The sequence below is a fragment of the Melospiza georgiana genome, chromosome 20 (assembly GCF_028018845.1).
Source record: "Melospiza georgiana isolate bMelGeo1 chromosome 20, bMelGeo1.pri, whole genome shotgun sequence".
NCBI lineage: Eukaryota > Metazoa > Chordata > Aves > Passeriformes > Passerellidae > Melospiza > Melospiza georgiana.
The window spans coordinates 2,089,970-2,111,367 of record NC_080449.1 but is presented as its reverse complement, the minus strand read 5'-3'; the positions used below and the strand labels follow the sequence as shown (position 1 = coordinate 2,111,367).

The following is a 21,398-nucleotide window of genomic DNA, read 5'->3' as shown; positions in this document are numbered from 1 at the left end:
CAGGCTGAATGGGACAGCCTTAACCTGGCTACTTCCAAGACAAACAGCAAGTCAGATGGAAAAAGGGGGGCCCTTGGCTGTCAGGAGGCTCCGTGGTCACTCACTTCCTAGAATTAAAGGCTGGGAGTTGATCTGTAAGCCAGCCAAGCCAGAGACAATGACTGGGTTCCCATTTTGTTCCTTTGATACTGTCTTAAATATGTGCAATGACTGAGAAAACAAAATTTGCATAACGCAGAAATCCACTTTCTCATGCAGATCTGTGCTACCCTGCGTCCTCCAGTGTGGATGGCACAGGTGGCAAAGCTCAGCTGTTGTGTCTTACAGGGTTTTGGGAAGCAGGCCTGTTCTTAGAGAGCCAAGCTGTAACAATTCCTGGCTATGATGGGACAGTTTTGGTGGCCACATGGATGGGATGGGTACAGCTGCAATTCCGGTGTTGGACTGCCTGGTCCTGGTGAGTCACTTCCAGCTCAGGAGGTTCTGGGATTCTGTAAATCAGCAGGAGAGATGCATTGAAGCCACTGTGACCCCAGGTCAGTCCCAGTGTGTCCAGCCAGGCCCTGGTTTTGTGCCATGGCTTTGACCAGCCTCTGGACAGGGGTATTGCCTGTCCCACGTGTGACAGGGGTGTGAAGGTGCCTTTCCCTGCTCCAGAACCACCCCTGGACAATGCTGCTGTGCTTTTTGGATGTGAGATTTTCAGCTTTAAACCCCAGAGTGCTGCTGGGCTGTAACCAGCTCGTGGTGATTAGAGAGCAGGTAATGATTGACTGTGTGGTTTGCAGGTTCTGTCACTGATGAAGCTGGGATAAGAAGGGGGCAGATTCCCTCTCAGGCACTGAGGGACATTTCAAATGCTGCAGAGTGCCTCAGGTCGGGTGGGAGGCTGAGAAGTGCCTGTGAGCTGGTGCTCCTGGGCACAGAGCCCTTGAGAGCAGCCTGAGCTCTGTGTGCAGCCCCAGGGCTGTGGCAGCCCCCCACCCCCTGTGCCCACCCCCCCAGAGGGGCCCAGGCAGGGTTTGGGGTGGCAGATATCACACACTGGGCTGGCTCTCTGCTTTCATTCAGCGCTGGGACTCGGTACCACACACTAAAGAGCCTTGCCATTGGTATTCAGGGCTCATAGAGCAGCTCTGCACGGTTCCTGCGCCTTCCAAGGGAAAGGACTTTTCCATGCATAATTTAATCACGTTCAGCACGGCAGCAGTGGGTTGTTTTTTTTCCACAGAAAGTCTATAACATCTCACTGGTGAACTCCTGTACTTGGAGAACTCGCAGTGCGCTTGCTTATCTCGCTCTCTCAGATAAACACCTCTCAGCATCCTGTTTTTCTTGTGCCATACGAACAGGAAGAGAGCGATTGTTTGAGATGTGCGTCAGTCAGAGCTGGAACCAGGCAGCCCCTTACCCTCCCCATCACCATGGAAACCACCAAATCCCTTCAAACACATTGGTGCTGAGCTGACAGGTATCCTGGCTTTTCCACGTAGCCTCCCCAGAGCCACGACTTTAATGTGCAGGACCTCTCAAAAATAGGGGTTTTTAATTTTATCTAGGAGGTGCAGCTATAAATTTCGGAAGGGAACAGCCATCACAACTTTTGTTTTAAGTAGCAGTGAGATCTTTTATTTGGCCATGGATTTGGTGCTAGGAGCAGTGGAAGGGCTCAGAGGCAGCTCTGCAGGCAGGGGCAGTGTGGGGTGAGGGACTGGCCAGGTCCTGCCTGAGCCTTGGGCAGCATCTGCAGCGCCTCCTGGACAAGTGGCTTGAGCAGCCTTGGGAAAAGCTGATCTGCAATCACTGGAGAGCTCTGTGTGTGGAGAGAGCAGATTTGGGATTTGGGAGTGATTGGAACTGTTTCTGGAACCTCAGGGTGGGATTTTCAAAGCTGCAGCAGAAATACGGATGAAGAATGCATTGTTTGAAGGCTCTGAAAATGTGTCAGTGTCAGTGCTGGTCTAGTGGCAGGTGTCCCCTTCCCATGGCAGGGGAGTTGGAATGAGATGATCTTTAAGGGCCCTTCAACAAACTAGTCTGGGATTCTACCAGAGATGGAGTTTTAATCTACCACTCTGAGATGTAATTAGTCAGAGGAAGAAGGAAAAATACTTTTAACTTAGAGGTTTAACCATTGTTTTATTCAACATAAGCAAAGCAGCAATTTCCCTCTGCCTCTGGAGGGCTTGGTTCAGCCGGGACAGATGGGTCTCCTCCACTTTGTTAGCCCAAGTAAACATGTCACCGTGTCCCCAGGTGCCACATCTCCACCTTTTGTGAGCTCTTGCAAGGCTGGTGACTCCTGCACTGCCCAGGGCCTGGCTCCTGTCCCCAGTGACCTGGGAGAGGCCCTGCCCCATCCAGCAATGTGCTGCTGCTGAAATGTGCTCAGGGGAGGAACTGGCTGGAGAAAAGCTGGGAATGTCTTTTATACAAGAATCAGACTATTGTTACTGTTCTCAAAAGAAAGTTGGATGGCTTCAAAATATGTACTACAGCTTTTTAGAATTACCAGGTGGGTTTTTTCAAATAAAACTACTTAGGACACACAGTTAAAGGTTGTTAGGTTTAGAACTTGGGGATTTCCAGAGATGTCTGGAGGCAAAAAATTAGATATAATTTTAGCTCTATGATAGTACTCTGGATCTGATGATTCTTTCCCATCCTGTGCTTGAGTCCTCTGGGGCTGCTGCTGTTCCTGGCAGTCTCAGTCTCTTACATAATTAAGAAGTTTCCCCTTTTATTCTGGACAATATCAATTTTCTTCCCCTTTGCAGGGTTGATAAGTTTGAAAGAAGAAATTGTCAGTTTTCTGGAGTGCTGTTTTAGGTGTTTTTGAAGTGAATTTCCATTTCTATGGAAGTGCCATTAACTCAGTGCAAGGGCATTAACTGGCTGTGACAGATCCTCCTGTTCCTGGCCTGAGGAGGTTGGCAGGACAGTGGATGTGAGGAAGGGCTCATTCCAGGGCACTGATTGTTGTGCTCCTTCTGGGAACGTGGTGACTCGCTCCTCACCCTTCCCTCAACACCGAGCTGGTTTATGGGAACAAAACCCAATTCTCTTCATCACTGGAAAAATGCATGGAGCTGGTGCCTAAAGGAAGTAAGGGTAGCCTGGCTGAATTTTTGAAGGAAAAGAAAAACTGTAAGATGAAACTGTGAGTTTTGTTTAAACTCCTTGAACACAGGAGTACAAAGCCTGGTTTGGTCAGGATGGGGATCCACCCAGCTCAGGGCCTTGAGCCACCCCTCTGGCTGTGCCTGGCATGAGGGTGGAGGGAGAGCTGTGAAATGGGAAGGGAATGAGGGACTGCAGTGCTGTGCTCCCCTCCCATGTGTGTCCCCACTGTCCTGTGCCAGAGATTGTCATCCTGGTGCTGCAGAGCCCTTGACACTGGGGTTAGAGCCCCTGACAGAGGAGGAAGCCATGTGAGGGTATTGACCTGCACAAGGTTTATGATTGTTACATTTTTGGGCTTTTATGAAGTTGGATTTCATTACCTGCCTAGAAAGGAACCTCTTGGTGTTATTTTTAGAATTGCTATTTCTAGATTGCTGCACTTCTTGTCCAGCCCTGCACTGAAAGCATCCCCAGATGGCCTCTGTCTGTCTGGGGTGATGTCACACCTTGTTCAGGGTGACAGTGTGGGACAGCTCCTGCACTCCTGGGCAAGGGAAGTTTCTGCTGCCCAGGCTGGTTCATCTCAGGCACTGCAAGGATGTCCCAGAGCTGGGTGACTCCTTGGTGAGGTTTCATTTTCATTTGTTGATTTGGCACTAGCTCTGAAGGGCACCCTCTGCTCCCATGCTGGGTGTGGTGCCCAGGTGTTGGAAGGGAGGGGATTCTGCCCCTCTGCCCTGCTCAGGTGGGACCCCACCTGCAGAGCTGCAAAGCCCTGGGCCCTGTGGAGCTGCTGGAGAGATCCAGAGGAGGCCACGGAGCTGCTCCAGGGCTGGAGCCAGGCTGGCAGAGCTGGGGGTGCTCACCTGCAGAGGAGAAGCTCCAGGGAGAGCTCAGAGGAATGGCTCCCACTGCCAGAGGGCAGGGCTGGATGGGATATTGGGAATTGTTCCCTGGCAGGGTGGGCAGGCCCTGGCACAGGGTGCCCAGAGCAGCTGGGGCTGCCCCTGGATCCCTGGCAGTGCCCAAGGCCAGGCTGGGCAGGGCTGGGAGCACCTGGGACAGTGGGAGGTGTCCCTGCCATGGCAGGGGTGGCACTGGATGGGCTTTAAGGTCCCTTCCAACCCAAACCAGTCTGGGATGCCGTGCTGGTGCTGTTGCTGTTGCTGTTGCTGCTGCTGTTGTTGCTCACGTGTCTGTACACTCTGGGAGGGAGAGGAATGTGGATGCTCTTGGGGCTGATGTGGGGAGAGGGAGAGGAAAGCCCCATTTGCAGCACAAGGCTGGGGCTGTGCTGAGCCTGCCCTGCCCCACAGAGCCTGGGGAGCAGCTCTCCAGGCTCTCCATTGACAAAAAGCACTAAGAAAATAAGAGGGCAATGTCACTGCCTGTTGTGCTCAGCCAAGCGAGCCTTCTCTTTTAATGAGAGTGCATTTTGTTTGATCTGAGCTTTTTGGGGGGGAAATGATGAATTTTAGCCATTAGGAAAACAAAAGGCATGGTTATTTGTAAGGATTGTTTTATAAGAAGCATATGTGTGCTTTATTATTCTTGTGCTTCAAGTGTGGGGATTGTTTTCAGTTGGGAGGCTGCAGTAGAAGAATGTGAACTTCTGACTCACTTAGAAATTGAGCATGTATCAGCCAAATGCTGAGGTTCCTATTATGTTTTCATAACTCAAATTTCTCAGAATGGAAAGGATCTCACTTGCCCTTACTTAGAGAATGATTTTTGTTGCCATTGAGATAGGCTGGCTTCTTTTCTAGAAAAACTTCTCTTGCTTTCAATACACTCTTCATTTCCCTTTTCCCTCTCCAGCAGGGCAGTTTCCCCATGTTCTGCCTGTGCACCTCATTCTCCCCCATATTTCTGTTTGAGCCCCTAATTCTGCCTTTTCAATAATGATGTAGTCATCAGCACAGACAAGGTATGGCTTCACAGAGTGATCCCAGGGAAGTGTGGGCTCAGCTAATGGCACCTGAGGAGTTCTGGCTTTTGCCTAGAGGAACCAAGTGAGGAACATGAGGTGAGCATTGCCTGCAGAGCCAGATGCAGCCCCAGCCATTCTGTGGTTGTGTGCTTCATGTAAGCTTATGCAAGGGTATTAGAGAACCCACATTCAGCAGGACCAATTCTGTGACACATGACTGCATGTTGGCACATTAACAGAGTAATGCCTCCAAACCAGAGTCTCATGGAGGAATTGCTGGCCTGCACCTTGCAAGGTGCATCACCGAGTTCAGAGTTTCTGTTAAACCAAGTCTGTGTGAAAGATGGTAAAGAACCACAAAAAGATAAGCCTCTAGATACTGACCTCCTCCCTAAAGTGAAGCAAAATATTTGCTGCTGAGTGAAACAGCCATCTCAGTTGGACTGGAATAAAGCTTTGCCCCTGCTCTCAGTACAGGCAGAGAGCTGGGCTGGGGTAATCGCTCCGAGCTGACTTTTCCATCTGGCCTATGAACAAAACATAAACTGTTCTGCAGTTCCCAGGGATGCCTGGTCCAGCTTGTGGCAGTGTGTTAGGTGATGTGACCTCTTTATTTCAGAGCCAATCCCAGCTGTGGGAATCTTCATCTGCTGTGGAGAAGCCGCAGGGGCAGGCGAGCAGGAGGTGGCTGTCGTCACAGGGCTGGAGAAACAGAGCAGTCACAGCTGCCTGATGAATGAAGAAATGTGGAACCATTCATCTTGTACAAGGTTTCTGGTGACTGAGAATGAGCTGATGTTCAAAGTCAGGTGATTGCAAGTGAGGAACTCAGAGCATTTTGGGATATTTTCCCCTCCTGTTTGATGTAGATCCTCCCACTGATTGCATTAGTGCAGAAGGGGAATCCAAATGTGTGGATAAAGAGCTGAAGAAACAAGTAAGAAAAGCCTTTCTTTCGTTGGTGAACCTGGGCTCCCAGACCTCCCCAAAGGCTCTGTCTTTAGTGTTAAAATGGCAGGGGAGGTGTGTGGTGTGAGGAGCTCAGGGCTGTGGTGGCCGGTGTGGTTCCTTCCCTCCCGAGGTGGGAAGGGCTTGGTGCAGCTGAGTTCAAAGCTCTGTGGATGAGGACACAGCAGCTCAAATGGACACGGAGCCAAGGCTGCAGTGAGCCAGACAGGCCAAATAATGAAGGACTCTCTGCATCTCCTTGCTTCATTTCCTTGCTGCAGGAGTTCAGTAAATGCACAGTTAGCCATTCTCATCATATCTGCCTTTTGTGGGAGGCACAGTGAAGGAATGGGCTGCTGGCATGGGGAGAGATTCTTTGGAGCTCTGGAAACGGTGCTAAAGCAGAGCAATGTATTGTTTCTGAAATGAAATAGTTTTGTGACATCTGATCCTCTTGTAAATTTGGCTCTGTTGGATTCAGTGGTGGAAGGGGAGCAGGCAGTGCTGGCAGCATTCCCTGTCCCTGCTACCTGAGCCCTGCAGGGAGCACCTCTGGCTGCCTGCACTCCTCGGTGGGGACTCATCACTGCAGCCCCTGGGGATTGGGATCTGTCACCAAGTGCTGTCTCACACTAACAAACTGAGAGGTTTATTTACGTTACATGTGCTCATTAAAGGGGGCACAGAATGAACACCCCGAAGGTGTCACAATCTGTGGCTTTCTACAGAGGAATTTTGTACCTTTTTAATTTGATCAGCTTATCCTCAGTGGTTCAAATGTAGGCACTAGAAAACGTATCCATTCATTTTTGCTCCATGTAAGTGATATTATTTCTCTGCCTGTTCTTCTGCAAAAGCAGCATACACTTACTGTGAGCTGCAGCCACTTCTGAACAAAATTGAGACAAACTAGGTTTGGATAAGAGACTTTGATTAATTCACACATAACACACAATTTGTTTGTCCTCAGCTGCAATTTGAATGACCCAGAGTGGGTGTGGGACAGGAGAGGGTGAATGGCTCTGTTCAACCAAACCCCCAGCTTCTTGTGCATTGGCTTCATTGAGGTATTGGAGTTTTAAACTCCAAACGAGACACCTGCCCTAAGGGGGTCATGGAAATACCTTGAATTTTAGTTTTCCTTTCAGAACTACATCTCAAAGACATGTTGAGATAAGCAGGAGTTTTCACTGATAACAGATTCCAGGGATTTATTGGGTCAGAAGGCACACAAAACAATAAGTAATATTAAAAATTCACTGATTGTCTACTGGGTGCGTTGGATATTCCATTAAACATTTATTAAAATTCAGTAAACTTGCAGTACAGGGGACAAGCTGGCTGCCTAAAGAAAACATAACCATTGTAGGGCAGCAGAGGGGCAGCTCCCACCTCTGCTCTGGGCCAGGGACAGGAGCCAGGGCACGGCTGGGGCTGGGCCAGGGCAGCTCAGGCTGGAGCTCAGGGCAAGGCTCTGCCCCCAGAGGGTGCTGGCACTGCCCAGGCTGCCCAGGGAATGGGCACGGCCCCGAGGCTGCCAGAGCTCCAGGAGCCTTTGGGCAGCGCTGCCAGGGGTGCCCAGGGTGGGGTTGGCAGGGACAAGGGCTGGGCTGGGGGATCCTGGGGGGTCCCTCCAGATCAGGGGATTCTGTGATTCCATAAATTTGTAATTCATAATTAACATTTTGTTCTTGACTTTTCCTGTCCATGCTTTCAGCTGTGACAGTTTGGGGGCTGTGACCTTGCATTTCACTCATTTTTTCCACCTTCTTTGGGGTTGCTTTTTTTCATTCAGTATCTTTTCTTCTGCCGACTGTAATTCTTCCAGGTCTTGGGCCACAAGGCATTTAATGGCTTTGGGCACAAACAGAAAGTGTCAGGAGGTTTTTTCCTTGGGAAATTTCCTCCTCTGGGGTTGGATGTCACCCTTTCCTCAGCTTCAGCTGCACTGGTGAATAATGCAGCAGAATTTTGCAAGGACACCACTGCAAACCTCACCACAAATCCAGTGCTTACCTCAGCAGCCCCCAGGCACTGCTTTTGTTGTGATCACAGCAGGGTTTGAGTGATGGATGCACAAAGGAAATGGAGAGAATGAACAGAAAGTAGTTTATGGTTTTCCTCAAAGGCACTTTTCTAGCTCAAAAATATAAGCCTTGTGGTTTATATGGTTTTGAAATGTAACCACAAACCTTGAGAACTGGAAGACATTTGATTTACCATCTCCTGCAATTTTGGTACCAGGTTCAGGGCAGAACTCATTCATTTTCAGAACGAAAAACAGTCAAAAGAAATATATTAATGTAAAATGTTTTAAACAGGAACATGCTACTGGGAGAAACTGTCAGTGCCAAAACTTGAGGTCTTTTGTGTCTTGTTGGAATTGGTGCAGATGTGTCTTTTTGAGATCTCCACCAAAGTGCTCTAACCTTGATTTGGTGAGGCTTTTCCAGCTGTTTTAAGGTCTGCAACTCCCTTTTTTGGGAGCTGTGAAGGGTCAGTGCCAGAGTGAGCACTTTCTCTTGGGCTCAGTCTGGGAACTGGGAGGGCTCAGCTGCCTGGGACACATCTCCTGACCCTCCTCAGCTGCTCACAGCTGGAGCAGGGAGACCTGCTTTCTCTGACTTTCCACACTGGGTTTGGTGTTGGTTTTGTTTGTTTGTTTGTTTGTTTGTTTGTTGTTTTTGGGTTTTTTTTTTCTGTTTTTGCCGATTTTTCTGGTTTTTATTTTGCTCATAGAATGCCCCTTGCTAATAGCTGGTTATCTCTTCAGGATGTAGGAGTCTCTGCAGGACTGAAGTTCTCTTTAGTGGAGCTTCTGGGTGTCCTTGGTGGGAATGATGGGGTTTTTCTGGCCACCATGCCCCATACTTGCCTTGTTCTTGTCCAGAGCTAAGCCCAGATGCCCTCATGGGTCAGTTCTGACCATCTGCTTTTCAGTCCCTTTGCTTGATCCCTCCTTCCCTTGTACTTCTCTCTTGCTCCCTGCTGTGTGGAGCAGCCACAAGATCTCCAGGTTTTTCTGGAAGGTTTGTGAAACTCCCTGGATGCTCCTGTTGTTTTTCCTTGGATGTCCTGGTATTAGTTTATTGCTAATTCTCTTCTTCCTTCACGGATGAGGATGGGCAGGCACCTGTCTGGTATCCCACCAGAGTATAGCAGTAGTTATTGATTAATTATCATTTTTCACACTCTAGGGGTGCCAGGAGAACTGTGAGGAGGACAGTCCTCCAAAGAGGTCCTGCAGGAGACTGAGCAGATAAGTTGTTCATTTCTTTCAGGAGACCTTCACATTTCCATTTTCTGTCTCATCTGGAGGGTACCTGGGTGCAGCTCCTCCCTCTGCTGGAGGAGACAAGGGCACAGGGTGGCTTTGCTCTCCTGTTCATGCCTGGCCCTGGGAGCAGCTGCTCCTGGGTTATTTTGTTATGTTCAGCCCCTGACTGTGCCTCATCCTGAGATTCCCAGGAGCCTCACCAGGTGAGGAACAGCTCTGTGCAGACACCAGCAAATTTCTCCATTTCTCTCCTTGTTCAATCCCTGCCCTCTGTCGTTGTGAAGCCATTCCCCCTTGTCCTGTCCCTCCAGGCCCTTGTCCCATGTCCCTGTCCAGCTCTCCTGGAGTCCCTTTGGACACTGGAAGGGGCTCTGAGAGCTGCTCCTCTGGAGCCTCTCCCCCAGGTGCGTGTCCCTCCTGTGCTGAGGAGTGGATGCCGTGCTCCAGGGGTGCTCTGTGGAGATCACCCAGCCTGGCTCTGGGGCAGGGATGGTGTCCCTGTGTCCCCTCAGTGTCACTCTGGGGCAGGGAAGGTGTCCCTGTGACCCTGTGTCCCCTCAGTGTCACCCTGGGGCAGGGATGGTGTCCCTGTGTCCCTGTGTCCCCTCAGTGTCACTCTGGGGCAGGGAAGGTGTCCCTGTGTCCCTGTGTCCCCTCAGTGTCACGCTGGGGCAGGGATGGTGTCCCTGTGTCCCTGTGTCCCCTCAGTGTCACTCTGGGGCAGGGATGGTGTCCCTGTGTCCCCTCAGTGTCACTCTGGGTAAGGTGTCCCTGTGTCCCCTCAGTGTCACGCTGGGGCAGAGATGGTGTCCCTGTGTCCCTGTGTCCCCTCAGTGTCACTCTGGGGATGGTGTCCCTGTGTCCCTGTGTCCCCTCAGTGTCACTCTGGGGCAGGGAAGGTGTCCCTGTGTCCCCGTGTCCCCTCAGTGTCACGCTGGGGCAGGGAAGGTGTCCCTGTGTCCCCTCAGTGTCACTCTGGGGCAGAGATGGTGTCCCTGTGTCCCTGTGTCCCCTCAGTGTCCCCTCAGTGTCACGCTGGGGCAGGGAAGGTGTCCCTGTGTCCCTGTGTCCCCTCAGTGTCCCCTCAGTGTCACGCTGGCCCCCCTGGCCTGGCTGGGACTGACTGCAGGGATGTTTTCCCCCTGCTGTGTCTGCTCGGGTTTCAGTGGCAGGGAGGTAAGGTAGGAAACAGTCAGTAAGGAAAGGGCTGGGTTTGTTGACTGAGGTTTAGAAAGCTTTTAACAAGTTGAATTATTGGTTGTATGTGAAGTGAAACGCTGCTCTCCTAACTGCTCTCATTTCCTGTATCATTCCAGCCTGTTCCCTGCATTAATTACAGCTCAGATTTACAGTGGATTTGGTTACACACTGCATTGCAGTCTCTTTTTTTTTTTTTTCCTCTGTGTGTATAAATTTCTTTGGGAGTCAGGCCAAGAGGAGAGTGTGCAGATATGCACACACACATGGACTGAATTTGACTGTAATTTGCTAATTTACTGGGGAGAAGAGATCTGGCTTTTCTTCTGTTTTGGTGTAAAAAGAGCCTTTTCTTTTTCCAAAGGAGGAGCAGTAGCTGAGAACAGCCAGTGTTTGGAGAGTTCAACATTTCAGAACAACCAGAGATGAGAGAAAATATTATCTTGTGAATTGTAAATGTGGCATTTTTAATTTGGCTGGTGTTTCCCAGAGGTTAGTGGATAATGGGAATATTATCATGCTCTTGGCTCAACCAGTAATCAGCTTGCTACTTCAAGTATTTTATAAATGCAGTGCCTCAGAGTTCAGCTGGATGAGGTAGAGCCTTTCACAGCTGAAGGAGTTTTTTGTGACCTGAAATATGAAGTGTGATGAGATACTGAGCATGAAATCTAGCATTTGGAAATGAGCTCTTTAGGAATTGTAAAACACAGAAGGCGATTGAAAGGAAGTTTCCTTTTCAGTTTAACATTTTTCTTTTGGCTGTATGAAAACATAAGAGGAGGTGCTTTAGGAGGATTGGTTTGGAGAGTTCATTCATATTTTTAAATTCATTCTTCACATTTTAACTGTTGATGCTGCAGATGATTTTCATTCAGAATATTTTGTGTCGTGGTTTTATAAGTAAATGATTGTGAATTAAGTAGAATCAGATATCAAATATGTTACTGCTTTTAAAATCAAATATTTCTAAACAATTGCTTTAGAAGTAGTGGTGTGATGAATATTGCTATGATGAATAATGGCATGATGACTGTATGAGGAATGATAACACACAAAAGAAATACTGAATGCAAGTGCTGCAATAACTAGGTGAAAAGTAAGAGGAAAATTCCAAATAACCTTTTTTGAAATATTTGATCCTTCTTTGTTTAGCCTTGCCACTTACCAGAGCAGCCTTTCATGGTCCCTCCTGCCTGAATCCCCTTGCAGCCCCACTGTTGTGCAGCCTGGCAGGGCACAGCCCTGGGCACACCCAGGGCCCTGTTGTGGCCCAGAGTCACCCTCCTCCATTCCAGCTGGCCAAGAGCTTCAGTGCAGAGCCAGGCATTGAAATCTGTGCTGATCATCCCTCCCCACCTGGGCTGGCTCTCAGGAGCCTGGGGAGGGTGGGCAGGGTTAGAGCTACCCAGCACAGCTGGGAGTGCAGGGTGCTGAGCTAAATCCTGTCTATCCAGCACAGCTCAGAGTGCAGGGTGCTGAGTTAAATCCTGTCTGTCCAGCACAGCTGGGAGTGCAGGGTGCTGAGTTAAATCCTGTCTATCCAGCACAGCTGGGAGTGCAGGGTGCTGAGTTAAATCCTGTCTATCCAGCACAGCTGGGAGTGCAGGGTGCTGAGCTAAATCCTGCCCAGCACAGCTGGGAGTGCAGGGTGCTGAGCTAAATCCTGCCCAGCACAGCTCAGAGTGCAGGGTGCTGAGTTAAATCCCAGCACAGCTGGGAGTGCAGGGTGCTGAGTTAAATCCTGTCCAGCACAGCTGGGAGTGCAGGGTGCTGAGTTAAATTCTGTCTATCCAGCACAGCCTGGGAGTGCAGGGTGCTGAGTTAAATCCTGCCCAGCACAGCTGGGAGTGCAGGGTGCTGAGTTAAATCCTGCCTAGCACAGCTGGGAGTGCAGGGTGCTGAGCTAAATCCTGCCCAGCACAGCTGGGAGTGCAGGGTGCTGAGTTGAGTTAAATCCTGTCTATCCAGCACAGCTGGGAGTGCAGGGTGCTGAGCTAAATCCTGTCTGTCCAGCACAGCTGGGAGTGCAGGGTGCTGAGCTAAATCCTGTCTATCCAGCACAGCCTGGGAGTGCAGGGTGCTGAGCTAAATCCTGCCCAGCACAGCCTGGGAGTGCAGGGTGCTGAGTTAAATCCTGCCCAGCACAGCTGGGAGTGCAGGGTGCTGAGTTAAATCCTGTCTATCCAGCACAGCTGGGAGTGCAGGGTGCTGAGTTAAATCCTGTCCAGCACAGCCTGGGAGTGCAGGGTGCTGAGCTAAATCCTGTCCAGCACAGCTCAGAGTGCAGGGTGCTGAGCTAAATCCCAGCACAGCTCAGAGTGCAGGGTGCTGAGTTAAATCCTGTCTGTCCAGCACAGCTGGGAGTGCAGGGTGCTGAGTTAAATCCTGTCCAGCACAGCCTGGGAGTGCAGGAGCAGGCGTGCTGAGTGAAATCCTGTCCAGCACAGCCTGGGAGTGCAGGAGCAGGGGTGCTGAGTTAAAGCCTGCCTGGCTGCTGGCTGGGATTTTGTCAGGATTTCAGAGTGCAGGGTTTTACACACTAATCCTGACTGGCAGTTGGAGCTTGGTGCTTTCCAGCACGGAGTAGCAGATTTCTCTGGGGTGAAACAATGCCCCAGTGTGTCTGAGCTGCCTCTACAGAGCCAATAAATCTGTTTTGTTTTGTTTTTCTCCCTCCTTTTCTCTCTTCCCCCTCCTGCAGGCCAGGACCCACTCGAACTGCTGCAAACCCTTCAGCTCCTGTGGACAAAGCAGGAGCTGGGCAAGGTAAGGCTGAGCCCTGCCCACAGCAGCTCTGGATGCTGAGCATGTCCAGGCACAGGACGGGTCAGACCCGCCAGCCTTCAGGGCTGCTTTCATTCCAGCACTCAGGGGAAGAGCCTCTGCATTTGCAGCTACAAGTGAAAAGAAAAGGTAGCTTTGTGTGATAGGGAACAGCTCAGGGGCTCCTAGAAAAGAGCTGGAGTTTCCAGGACTGAGTTACAGAAGGAAAGAAAATCAAAGTTGCTTTTTTTTTTTTTGTTTTAAACACTTTTTTTGTCCATTAAATGGAGGATCTTGGGGGAAAGGGGAAGAATATTGCTGGTAGCTGAAAAAAATGAGAGTTGAATTTGGTAGGGAAGTGTTTTTTGCCAACTGGGTATATCTAAGCTTTCATATTTGAAGTATTCTTGTTTTTTTTTCCTGATTTGGTTGGGTTTTGCCTTTTAGAGTGGTGAATGCAACTTACATTGCTGTCTAAAATTAGTGCTGTTATTTTTATACAGCACAACCTATGGGCTCTACACTGAGATTTTTCATAGGCAGTAAAATATATTTAGTCTAAGTTTGGAAGCTTGAAAACTAGCAAAACCAGCAGATGCAGGGTTGAGTTTTCCATGTTTAAGTCTGTGCTGCTCAGGCAGGTTCAGAAGTGAAATGGTTCCTTTCCTAGGAGGCCCAGAGCCCTGCAGCTCCCACAGAACCTCGTGGAGCATCTCCTGTGTGGAATTGTCAGGGTCAGGGTTAGGCCCCAGCGTGGCTGAGGGCCTGGGGGACGTGCTCCATCCTGGGTGTCTGCAGTGCTTACTCACTGTCCTGGGCTGCTGCTCTTAGACTTTCCATTACTGCTAGTCTGTGGTTGCCAGCTGGAATAAACAACTGCAAACCCAATGTGAGAGGTGCCTTTCCAAATGGTCACTCACTGGGGGAGACTTGAGCTCAGCAACTCTGAAACCTTGAGCTTTCCATCAAGTTTTGCTAGAGTTGGAGAAAAAAAAATATTGTCCTTTAGGTCTGGAGGGCAGTTAATCCCACAAAACAACAGCAGGAAAGAGGAATCATCAAAATCTCTGCACTGGGTACCCTGGGATGTGTATGTGGATTGGGAAGAAAAATACTCTGGCAGAGAAGAAGCCTCCCATGGACGTGTCCTTTGGCAGAGAGCCCTGCAGTGATTCTGCTGGGGATGGGAGAGCTGGAGGATCCCCAGGACCTGTGGAATCACAGACTGGTTTGGTTGGGAAGGAATTTTAGGCTCATCCAGTGCCACCCCTACCATGGCAGGGACACCTCCCACTGTCCCAGGCTGCTCCCAGCCCTGCCCAGCCTGGCCTTGGGCACTGCCAGGGATCCAGGGGCAGCCACAGCTGCTCTGGGCACCCTGTGCCAGGGCCTGCCCACCCTGCCAGGGAACAATTCCCAATTCCCAATATCCCATTCAGCCCTGCCCTCTGGCAGTGGGAGCCATTCCCTGTGTCCTGTCCCTCCATCCCTTGTCCCCAGTCCCTCTCCAGCTCTCCTGGAGCCCCTTCAGGCCCTGCCAGGGGCTCTGAGCTCTGCCTGGAGCTTCTCCTCTCCAGGGGAGCACCCCCAGCTCTGCCAGCCTGGCTCCAGCCCTGGAGCAGCTCCATGGCCTCCTCTTTTAGATTCATTCCACGGCTCCATTTCTTTCCTCTGTTGGCCACCCCATTGTCACCTGGGCTTTGCAGGTGCCCAGTGGGGTTTGCAGGTGTGTGTCCCCTCCAGGCTGTGTGCTGAGCAGGAAGGTGTTTCTCAGCTTGGAGGGTGCCCAAGGAAAGCCTTTCTGGAGCAATGGGGAGGGCTGTGGTGAGCCCAGCTGCTGTGGGGGCCGCAGCAGGAATGTCCCAGTGGGTTCTGACTCGTGCTGGTCACACTGTCACCAGGACGGGCTGAGCCATGCCCAGGGCTGTGCACCCACACAAAGTGCAGGCTCTGTTTAGGGGGGCTGGGCTGCTCTGCCCTCTGTGTGCAGCTCAGGGGGGCTGTGCTGCTGCTGCCCCCCACACGTCCAGCCCCAATAACTGAGCTGAGGTGGCTCAGGTCCAGCTCAGCTGCCCCATGGCTGGTGAGTGGCAGCAGCTTCTCTGCCTCTTGCTGTGGGTGCCTGTAGGTCAGTCCTGTCCATAGCTGGGGAAATCAGCCCCTGGGTCCCAAATCAGTGACCGTGGGCAGGAATGTGTCTGCCAGGGTGTGACCCTGGTTCTGGAGCATGGACACAAGAAGGGGTCATTTCCTACATAGGAATGGCAGTTTGGGAATAACCAGGAAGCATCAGCAGACTGCCCGGAGCTGTGGGACTAGAAAGAGGGGATCAAAGCTGAATAAAGGACTGTGTAGTTTGAGCATCAGCAACATTTTCCTATTCCCATGATCTGTCAGGCTGTAGAAATCCCCCCAAGGAGCATTCCCTGCCATGGGAATCAATTGAAATGGAAATGGCAATTAGAAAAAAAGTTTGAGAGGAATCCCTCTCTGGCAGAGGGACAGCCAGGCAGCACAGCACCCTTTCCTCTCTGATTTAGGTGTCTTGTGCCCTTTCTGTTCTCTGCCTTTGCCCCTCAGACCACAGCTGCCCTAGCTGAAGGCTTGCTGGGGGGTTTGGGATGAGGCTTTTCCCAGCCCATCACAGCCTCACTGTACAAAGGCCACGCTCAGGCAGACACAGCTCGATGGTGGCAGTGCTGGGAGCTGCTCTGCCTGTGCCAGCAGGACCTGCTGGCTGCTGGAGCCCTTCCTGCCAGAGCCCAGGCTCAGATCCCGCCCAGGGAGGAGCTGAGCAGGGTGGTGGAAGCTCCAAATGTGCTGAAGTGGGGCTTTTGGGGGAAAAAAGCCATTTCCAAACAGTGCAGTGGAGTTGGCGAGTTGCTTTATTTTCCTTTGGCTGTTGTATTGGATGTTTGTGGTTGGATCAGAGCTCATCTTTGCCTTTGCTGCATCTCCCAGCAAAGTTGAAGCCCTGTGTTTAACATTGCAAACTTTTGCCACAGGGAAAATTACTTAGAGGGAGAAATCTCTTATCTAAAGTCCCATCTCCGTTAGTCATCAGCTTTTTCATACTGCCTTTATAGCCTACTGAGAAAAAAACAGTTTCTGTCATAAACCATAGGTTCTGTGGGTTTTCCAGACATGAAAGACACTCTGGAAAACAACTGTCTTCCAGTAAAAATTGTCGATGAATAAAAAAAGAAAAAATTCATTGGCAAATTTTCTGTAGATTTTATTTTGTTTTCCATGTTGCGCTTCAAACTTTATATTGTTTTCACTGGAAGCTCCGAATGGGGCCATGAATCCAGTAAATTACAAGTGCTGGCTGCAGCAGGAATGAGCATCTTTTGGATTTGGCTTTTTAGCCAGAAAAGAAAGAGAGCAGCTGCTCTCAGTGATTTCTGGTTTTGTGTCTCTCTCTCGCCCTGCTCCACGCTGGTGATGTGCCATGCAGTGAGAGGTCCTGTGTGGGTACTGAGGATGCCACCTCCTCACCCTGCCAACCCTCCCAGCTCCCTGGAAACTACTTCTAATGTAAACATTATAGAGATACTGCTCAGTACTGCTAATTTATCACTTCTACCAGATGGGGAGTAAGTAGCCTATTAACATTCACAAAGTGAGGGTCCAATTCCTTCACATTTCTAAACACATCACCCTGGGATTCCTAAGATTTATGGCATGGAGTTTTCCCATGTTCTGAGCCCCTTTGTGGGGCCTTTAGGCTCATGGAGGTGTGCAGGGGCAGGAGGTGCTCAGGGAGCTTTTGGGGGAAGGAGCACAGATCTGGAGGATGACAATCTGACAGAATTTGAACTCAGATATTTCATTCACTTTGATCTGAGTGTAAAATCCAAACTAGTTTGAGACTAATTTTGTGGGCACTATTGTGGCTGAAGTGGGCATAAGGTCAAATGTGCAGGTTTGTGGTGCAGCCATGAGGATGGGCTCTTGTTCTACACCTTGCAGGTATCTTAGAAGAGCAGGAGGTTTTTGAGCCCCCTTCTCTACCTTCAATATTGCCATTTTCCCAGTAACACCCCTCTCTCCAGCTCACTTCTCCCCCTCCCCCAAATCCCAAGCCCCTTTGTCTGCCCCACAGAACAACTTCTCTGTCTTTATGGGATAATTAGTGTGGACAATTGCTGCTTTTCCCATTGGGTTTGAGGTGCAGTGAGCCATGAAGGAATCTGTAATGACATGAAAAGTCACTGGAGGCGCGGATGGTGGCTGAATAGCAACAGTTACCTCTCTGAATAGATTAAATTAAAAAAAATACAGCTTTGTGTTCAGCTGGGGGAAGGGAGGATTCACTAATCTTTTTGTACATGACAATGTGGTTTTGTATCTCGGCAGCTCAAGGAAGAAATCAGGCGGGGCTTTGCCAGACTGGAGGACCCTTTGGCAGCACTCCTGGCCATGCTGGAGAGCAGCAGCGACTGGAAGGGGAAAGGGCATTCCCTGGGGTATTGCATCACCACCGAGCTGCAGCTTTGGATAAAAGCACATCCTGCTGTCCCACAGGTTAGCAAAAGAGAAAGCAAGAGAGCTGGGAGAGAGGAGAGAACAATTGATTGCAATTTTCCTCAAGTATCTCTAGTTTCACTTTATTCCAAAGTCCAGTATCTTCTCTGTAGCCTTACACAGAGTGTGACAAGGTGTGAAACACAGTGAGATGTTATCTGTGGCATGCTGGCCTGAAAATGAAATCATATTGGGAGCTGTGCTGCCAGAGCTGTTTCCCCTCCAAAGTTGGGATTTCATCTCTCCAGATCAAACCACTTTGATGGAGCGTTGCTCTTGCAGCCTTTCCAGGCTGGAGGCTCTCCCACTGGAACCCACATCCCTGCTGTCAGGAGAAACCCAGTTGCAGAAATTTGCTCTGTGTGTTCTTCCAGCTCTGCAAATAGAAGCCAGTTACTTTAGGATTGCTTAATTCCTGCCATATGGTGGGAATGCAGAAAATGGGAACAGCCTGCCTTTTCAGCAGCTGGATGATTAGTTCTGTAAAGTTAGGTCATCAGATTATATGTCCTAATGTTTACCATTCCTTCTGCCTTCAGATATTCTGACCTACTGAGTTTTTCTCTTTTCTGTGAGATTTTGGCTCTGAACTGCAGGATACTTTTATATTTGTGTTGCTTCTTTTCCCATTTTTCCAAATGGCTCTGGTTACATATAGAGTTCTGCCATTACAGGATCGGCAAAGTGCTACTGGCACTGAAATTCCTGTGTCATGAGTGAATGTTCATGTGGGAGCACAAGGATTTAAATACCTGTGTCTGTGCATCTTTTGATGGTGCTTTTGCTTTCCCTACCCTTCATGCACCCAGCAGCAAGCCTGGGAATGAAAATTGAATTCTTATGTCTGATAGGTGAGATCTCCCTGGATGGGAGTCGCTGGATTCAAAGATTTTCTTCTGGGAACCAGGGGGGAGAATTTCTGAAGAGCTCTGTTAGCACAGAGGGCATTTTTCCAGTTTCAGATTTTACTTTTGCACAAGGCCCTATCCCTTCTCCAGAATCACCCCACAAACATTTCATGTTCTTAAAGTGGGTGCTGTGCAAAAAATGTGCATCATATTGTTGTGATTTCTGCCTGCAGACTCCGTGGGGAAATCGGAGAATCCCTTCCAGAGGAATTTGCTTGCTCTGTTTAAACAAGCTGTGCTTTCAACCACCGTTGAATCGCAGCCATCTTTACCAAAGATGTTTGATTGTTTTTTTGGTTGTTTTTTGAAGTCTGGCACCAAGCTGAAGAAGCTGCAGGCCCGTGTGCTCGGAATGCTCTCCCAGTGCCCAGCTAATCTGCTTGACCCCCTGATTAGCATTTACCAGCTCCACACAGCAGACCGGAACTATTTGCTTGAACATGTCAGTCATCTTTATCTCCAGGGCAATTACAAAGAGGTGGGTCATGTCTTTCAAATAAATTTACCTTGCCAGCTCTCTGTGAATGTCTGTGTCCTTTTTTTTTGGATGCATTTCAATGTGAATTCCATTTCATCCCAGCAGCTGCACGCTGTGAATGCTGCAGCTTAGTGTGCTCTTCCCATGTACAGGAGCAGCCTGGGCTCAACCTTGGCTTTTCTGCTGACTGAGGACAGAATGCCTGGGAATCCTCCCTCCACTGCTTTGCTGACCTTTGAAAGTAATGGGTTAATAGGCTTTAATTTGGAGAATTTAAGGGGATGGCTGTATTCTTTTTCGTTTTCCTTGTCCTTAGAAAGAAAAGAAGGGATTTTAGTCCTTGGTCATAGACCTGCTGTGCTATCTCCAGCCCACCTGCAGCCAGAGGGCTTGGAAAACCTCACTGGTCCCATGTGATTGCCCCAACCTTAGGTCTCAGTTGGAGGAGTTTTGAAGCCTCTTTACCACTGAGGCTCATATTCCAAATGTGTAACACCTCCTGTGTGTGTGTCTGGGTGGTTGACACAAGCAGGAGTTCACCAGACCCAGGATCTGGTGTGCTTTACCCTGTTTCACAGCACTGCAGCATCTCCAGCAGGGTTGCCCCAGCCCTGGAATTGTTCCAGGCCAGCTTGGACAGGGCTTGGAGCAACCTGGGGTAGAGGAAGATGTCCCAACCCATGGCAGGGGGTGGAACTGAATGGTCTTGAAGGTCCCTCCCAAGTATTCTATGATCTTTCTTTTTTAAAGGCAAAAGGGTTTATTTTTCTCCCTGAAGCATGATTCATTTGGATGGTATATAACAACTTGACCTTGTTAAGCAAAAGTAAAAATTAAAACAGCATTCTTAAAATCTTAAAAATAGCAATCATAAGACCCTAAAATTCTTCAGTACAGCTGAATTCCCAGGTGACATCCTGGAATCCCATTCTTTTTGATTTCTTCAATACTGAAACAAAGATATTTTGTATTTGGTTCGAAGTTCCCTGGTAGTGCTTGAGAGTTAGTCTTGTGCTCAAAAAGTTTTTGAATGTGACCATTTGACTATTACAACATGAAGAAATGTCTTATTTGATTATATTCAAGTGGGGTTTTTAGGTTCATGGCTCCAAAAATATTTGTTGTTTTCTTTAGAAATACAGTTCTTTCTAGATCCAGCTTTGGAAAGCTCTAGATTTTTTGGGGGAATTGTTGTTCTGTTTTTTCTTCCACAGCAGAGATCATTTACTGCTCATTCCCAATATGAAGAATAGGAAACCTCAACAGCTTCTCACTCTCAGCCATAGCTTTCTTCTGGCTTTCTTTTGTTACCCGAAGGATGAATGGAATTCCCTTCAAAAATAACAGGAAGTCTTTTACTGCCCTTGGGGACTGAACATACCTAAGTCAAGCTAACCCCAAACAACCTGGAGCTGGGGCTCTGAGCATTGCAGTGGCTGTGGGTGTCCATCTGTCCTTCCCTTCCCCATCTCTCAGCTGGGGCAGTGAAGCAGACTCACATGTAGGATTGTTGGTTCTTCAGTCTCTCATCTGAAAGGATAGAAATCCATACCAATCCTGACTGCCATTATTTATTTTCTTGCTGTGTTTGCAATAAAACACCAGGCATTTTACAGTTCAGTACTTAAAAGGGTTTATAAAAAAGAGGGAGATGACAATTTTCATGGGTACATAGTGATAGGACAAGGGCAACTGTTTTAAGCTGAAAGAGGAGAAATTTAGATGGGGTATCAGGAAGAAATCCCTCCCTGTGAGGGTGGGCAGGCCCTGGCACAGGGTGCCCAGAGCAGCTGTGGCTGCCCCTGGATCCCTGGCAGTGCCCAAGGCCAGGCTGGGCAGGGCTGGGAGCAGCCTGGGACAGTGGGAGGTGTCCCTGCCATGGCAGGGGATGGAGCTGCTCAGGCTCTCAAGTCCCTTCAAACCCAAACCGGTCTGGGGTTCAGTGATTTATCCTAGAGCAGGTTACTCCCTTTGTCTGTGGTGTGCAAACCATGAATGTCCTCTGCCCTGAGAGTTAAGGCTCCTTTCCCTCATGGAGGCTTTGGAGAAGGTTCCCTTTGGGATTCCAGGGTCCCCTGGGGGTGCCTGTGGCAGGTGTTTGTTGCTGCAGCGCCTCTGGCCCTCCCTTAGCCTGGATTTGGGGAGCTGGGTGGAGGCTGAGCCCGGGGCTTGGGGCAGGGCTGGCACAGGAGAGGGGACAGGGGACAGGCTGTGGCTGTGCTTTAGCAGCAGGGGCTGTGCTGA

At 49.6% G+C, this 21,398-nt stretch overlaps 1 protein-coding gene across 7 annotated transcripts in view; it reads left to right on the top strand.

The window, feature by feature from the left end:
• Positions 1 to 21,398, top strand: part of EXD3 (exonuclease 3'-5' domain containing 3) — a 256,141-nt gene that overhangs the window by 63,619 nt on the left and 171,124 nt on the right. For 6 of the 7 annotated variants that reach the window (XR_009115427.1, XR_009115428.1, XM_058037915.1 and 3 more), the window contains 3 exons: positions 13,180 to 13,244; positions 17,601 to 17,768; positions 18,987 to 19,154. Coding sequence is in view for 5 of the 7 variants with exons in the window: in XM_058037915.1 (XP_057893898.1) it covers positions 13,180 to 13,244; positions 17,601 to 17,768; positions 18,987 to 19,154 (401 nt within the window). In the remaining 2 variants the exon portion in view is untranslated. Of the gene's footprint in view, positions 1 to 9,400; positions 9,482 to 13,179; positions 13,245 to 17,600; positions 17,769 to 18,986; positions 19,155 to 21,398 lie in introns of those variants that run through there. The other variant, XM_058037917.1, reaches the window with a different exon arrangement.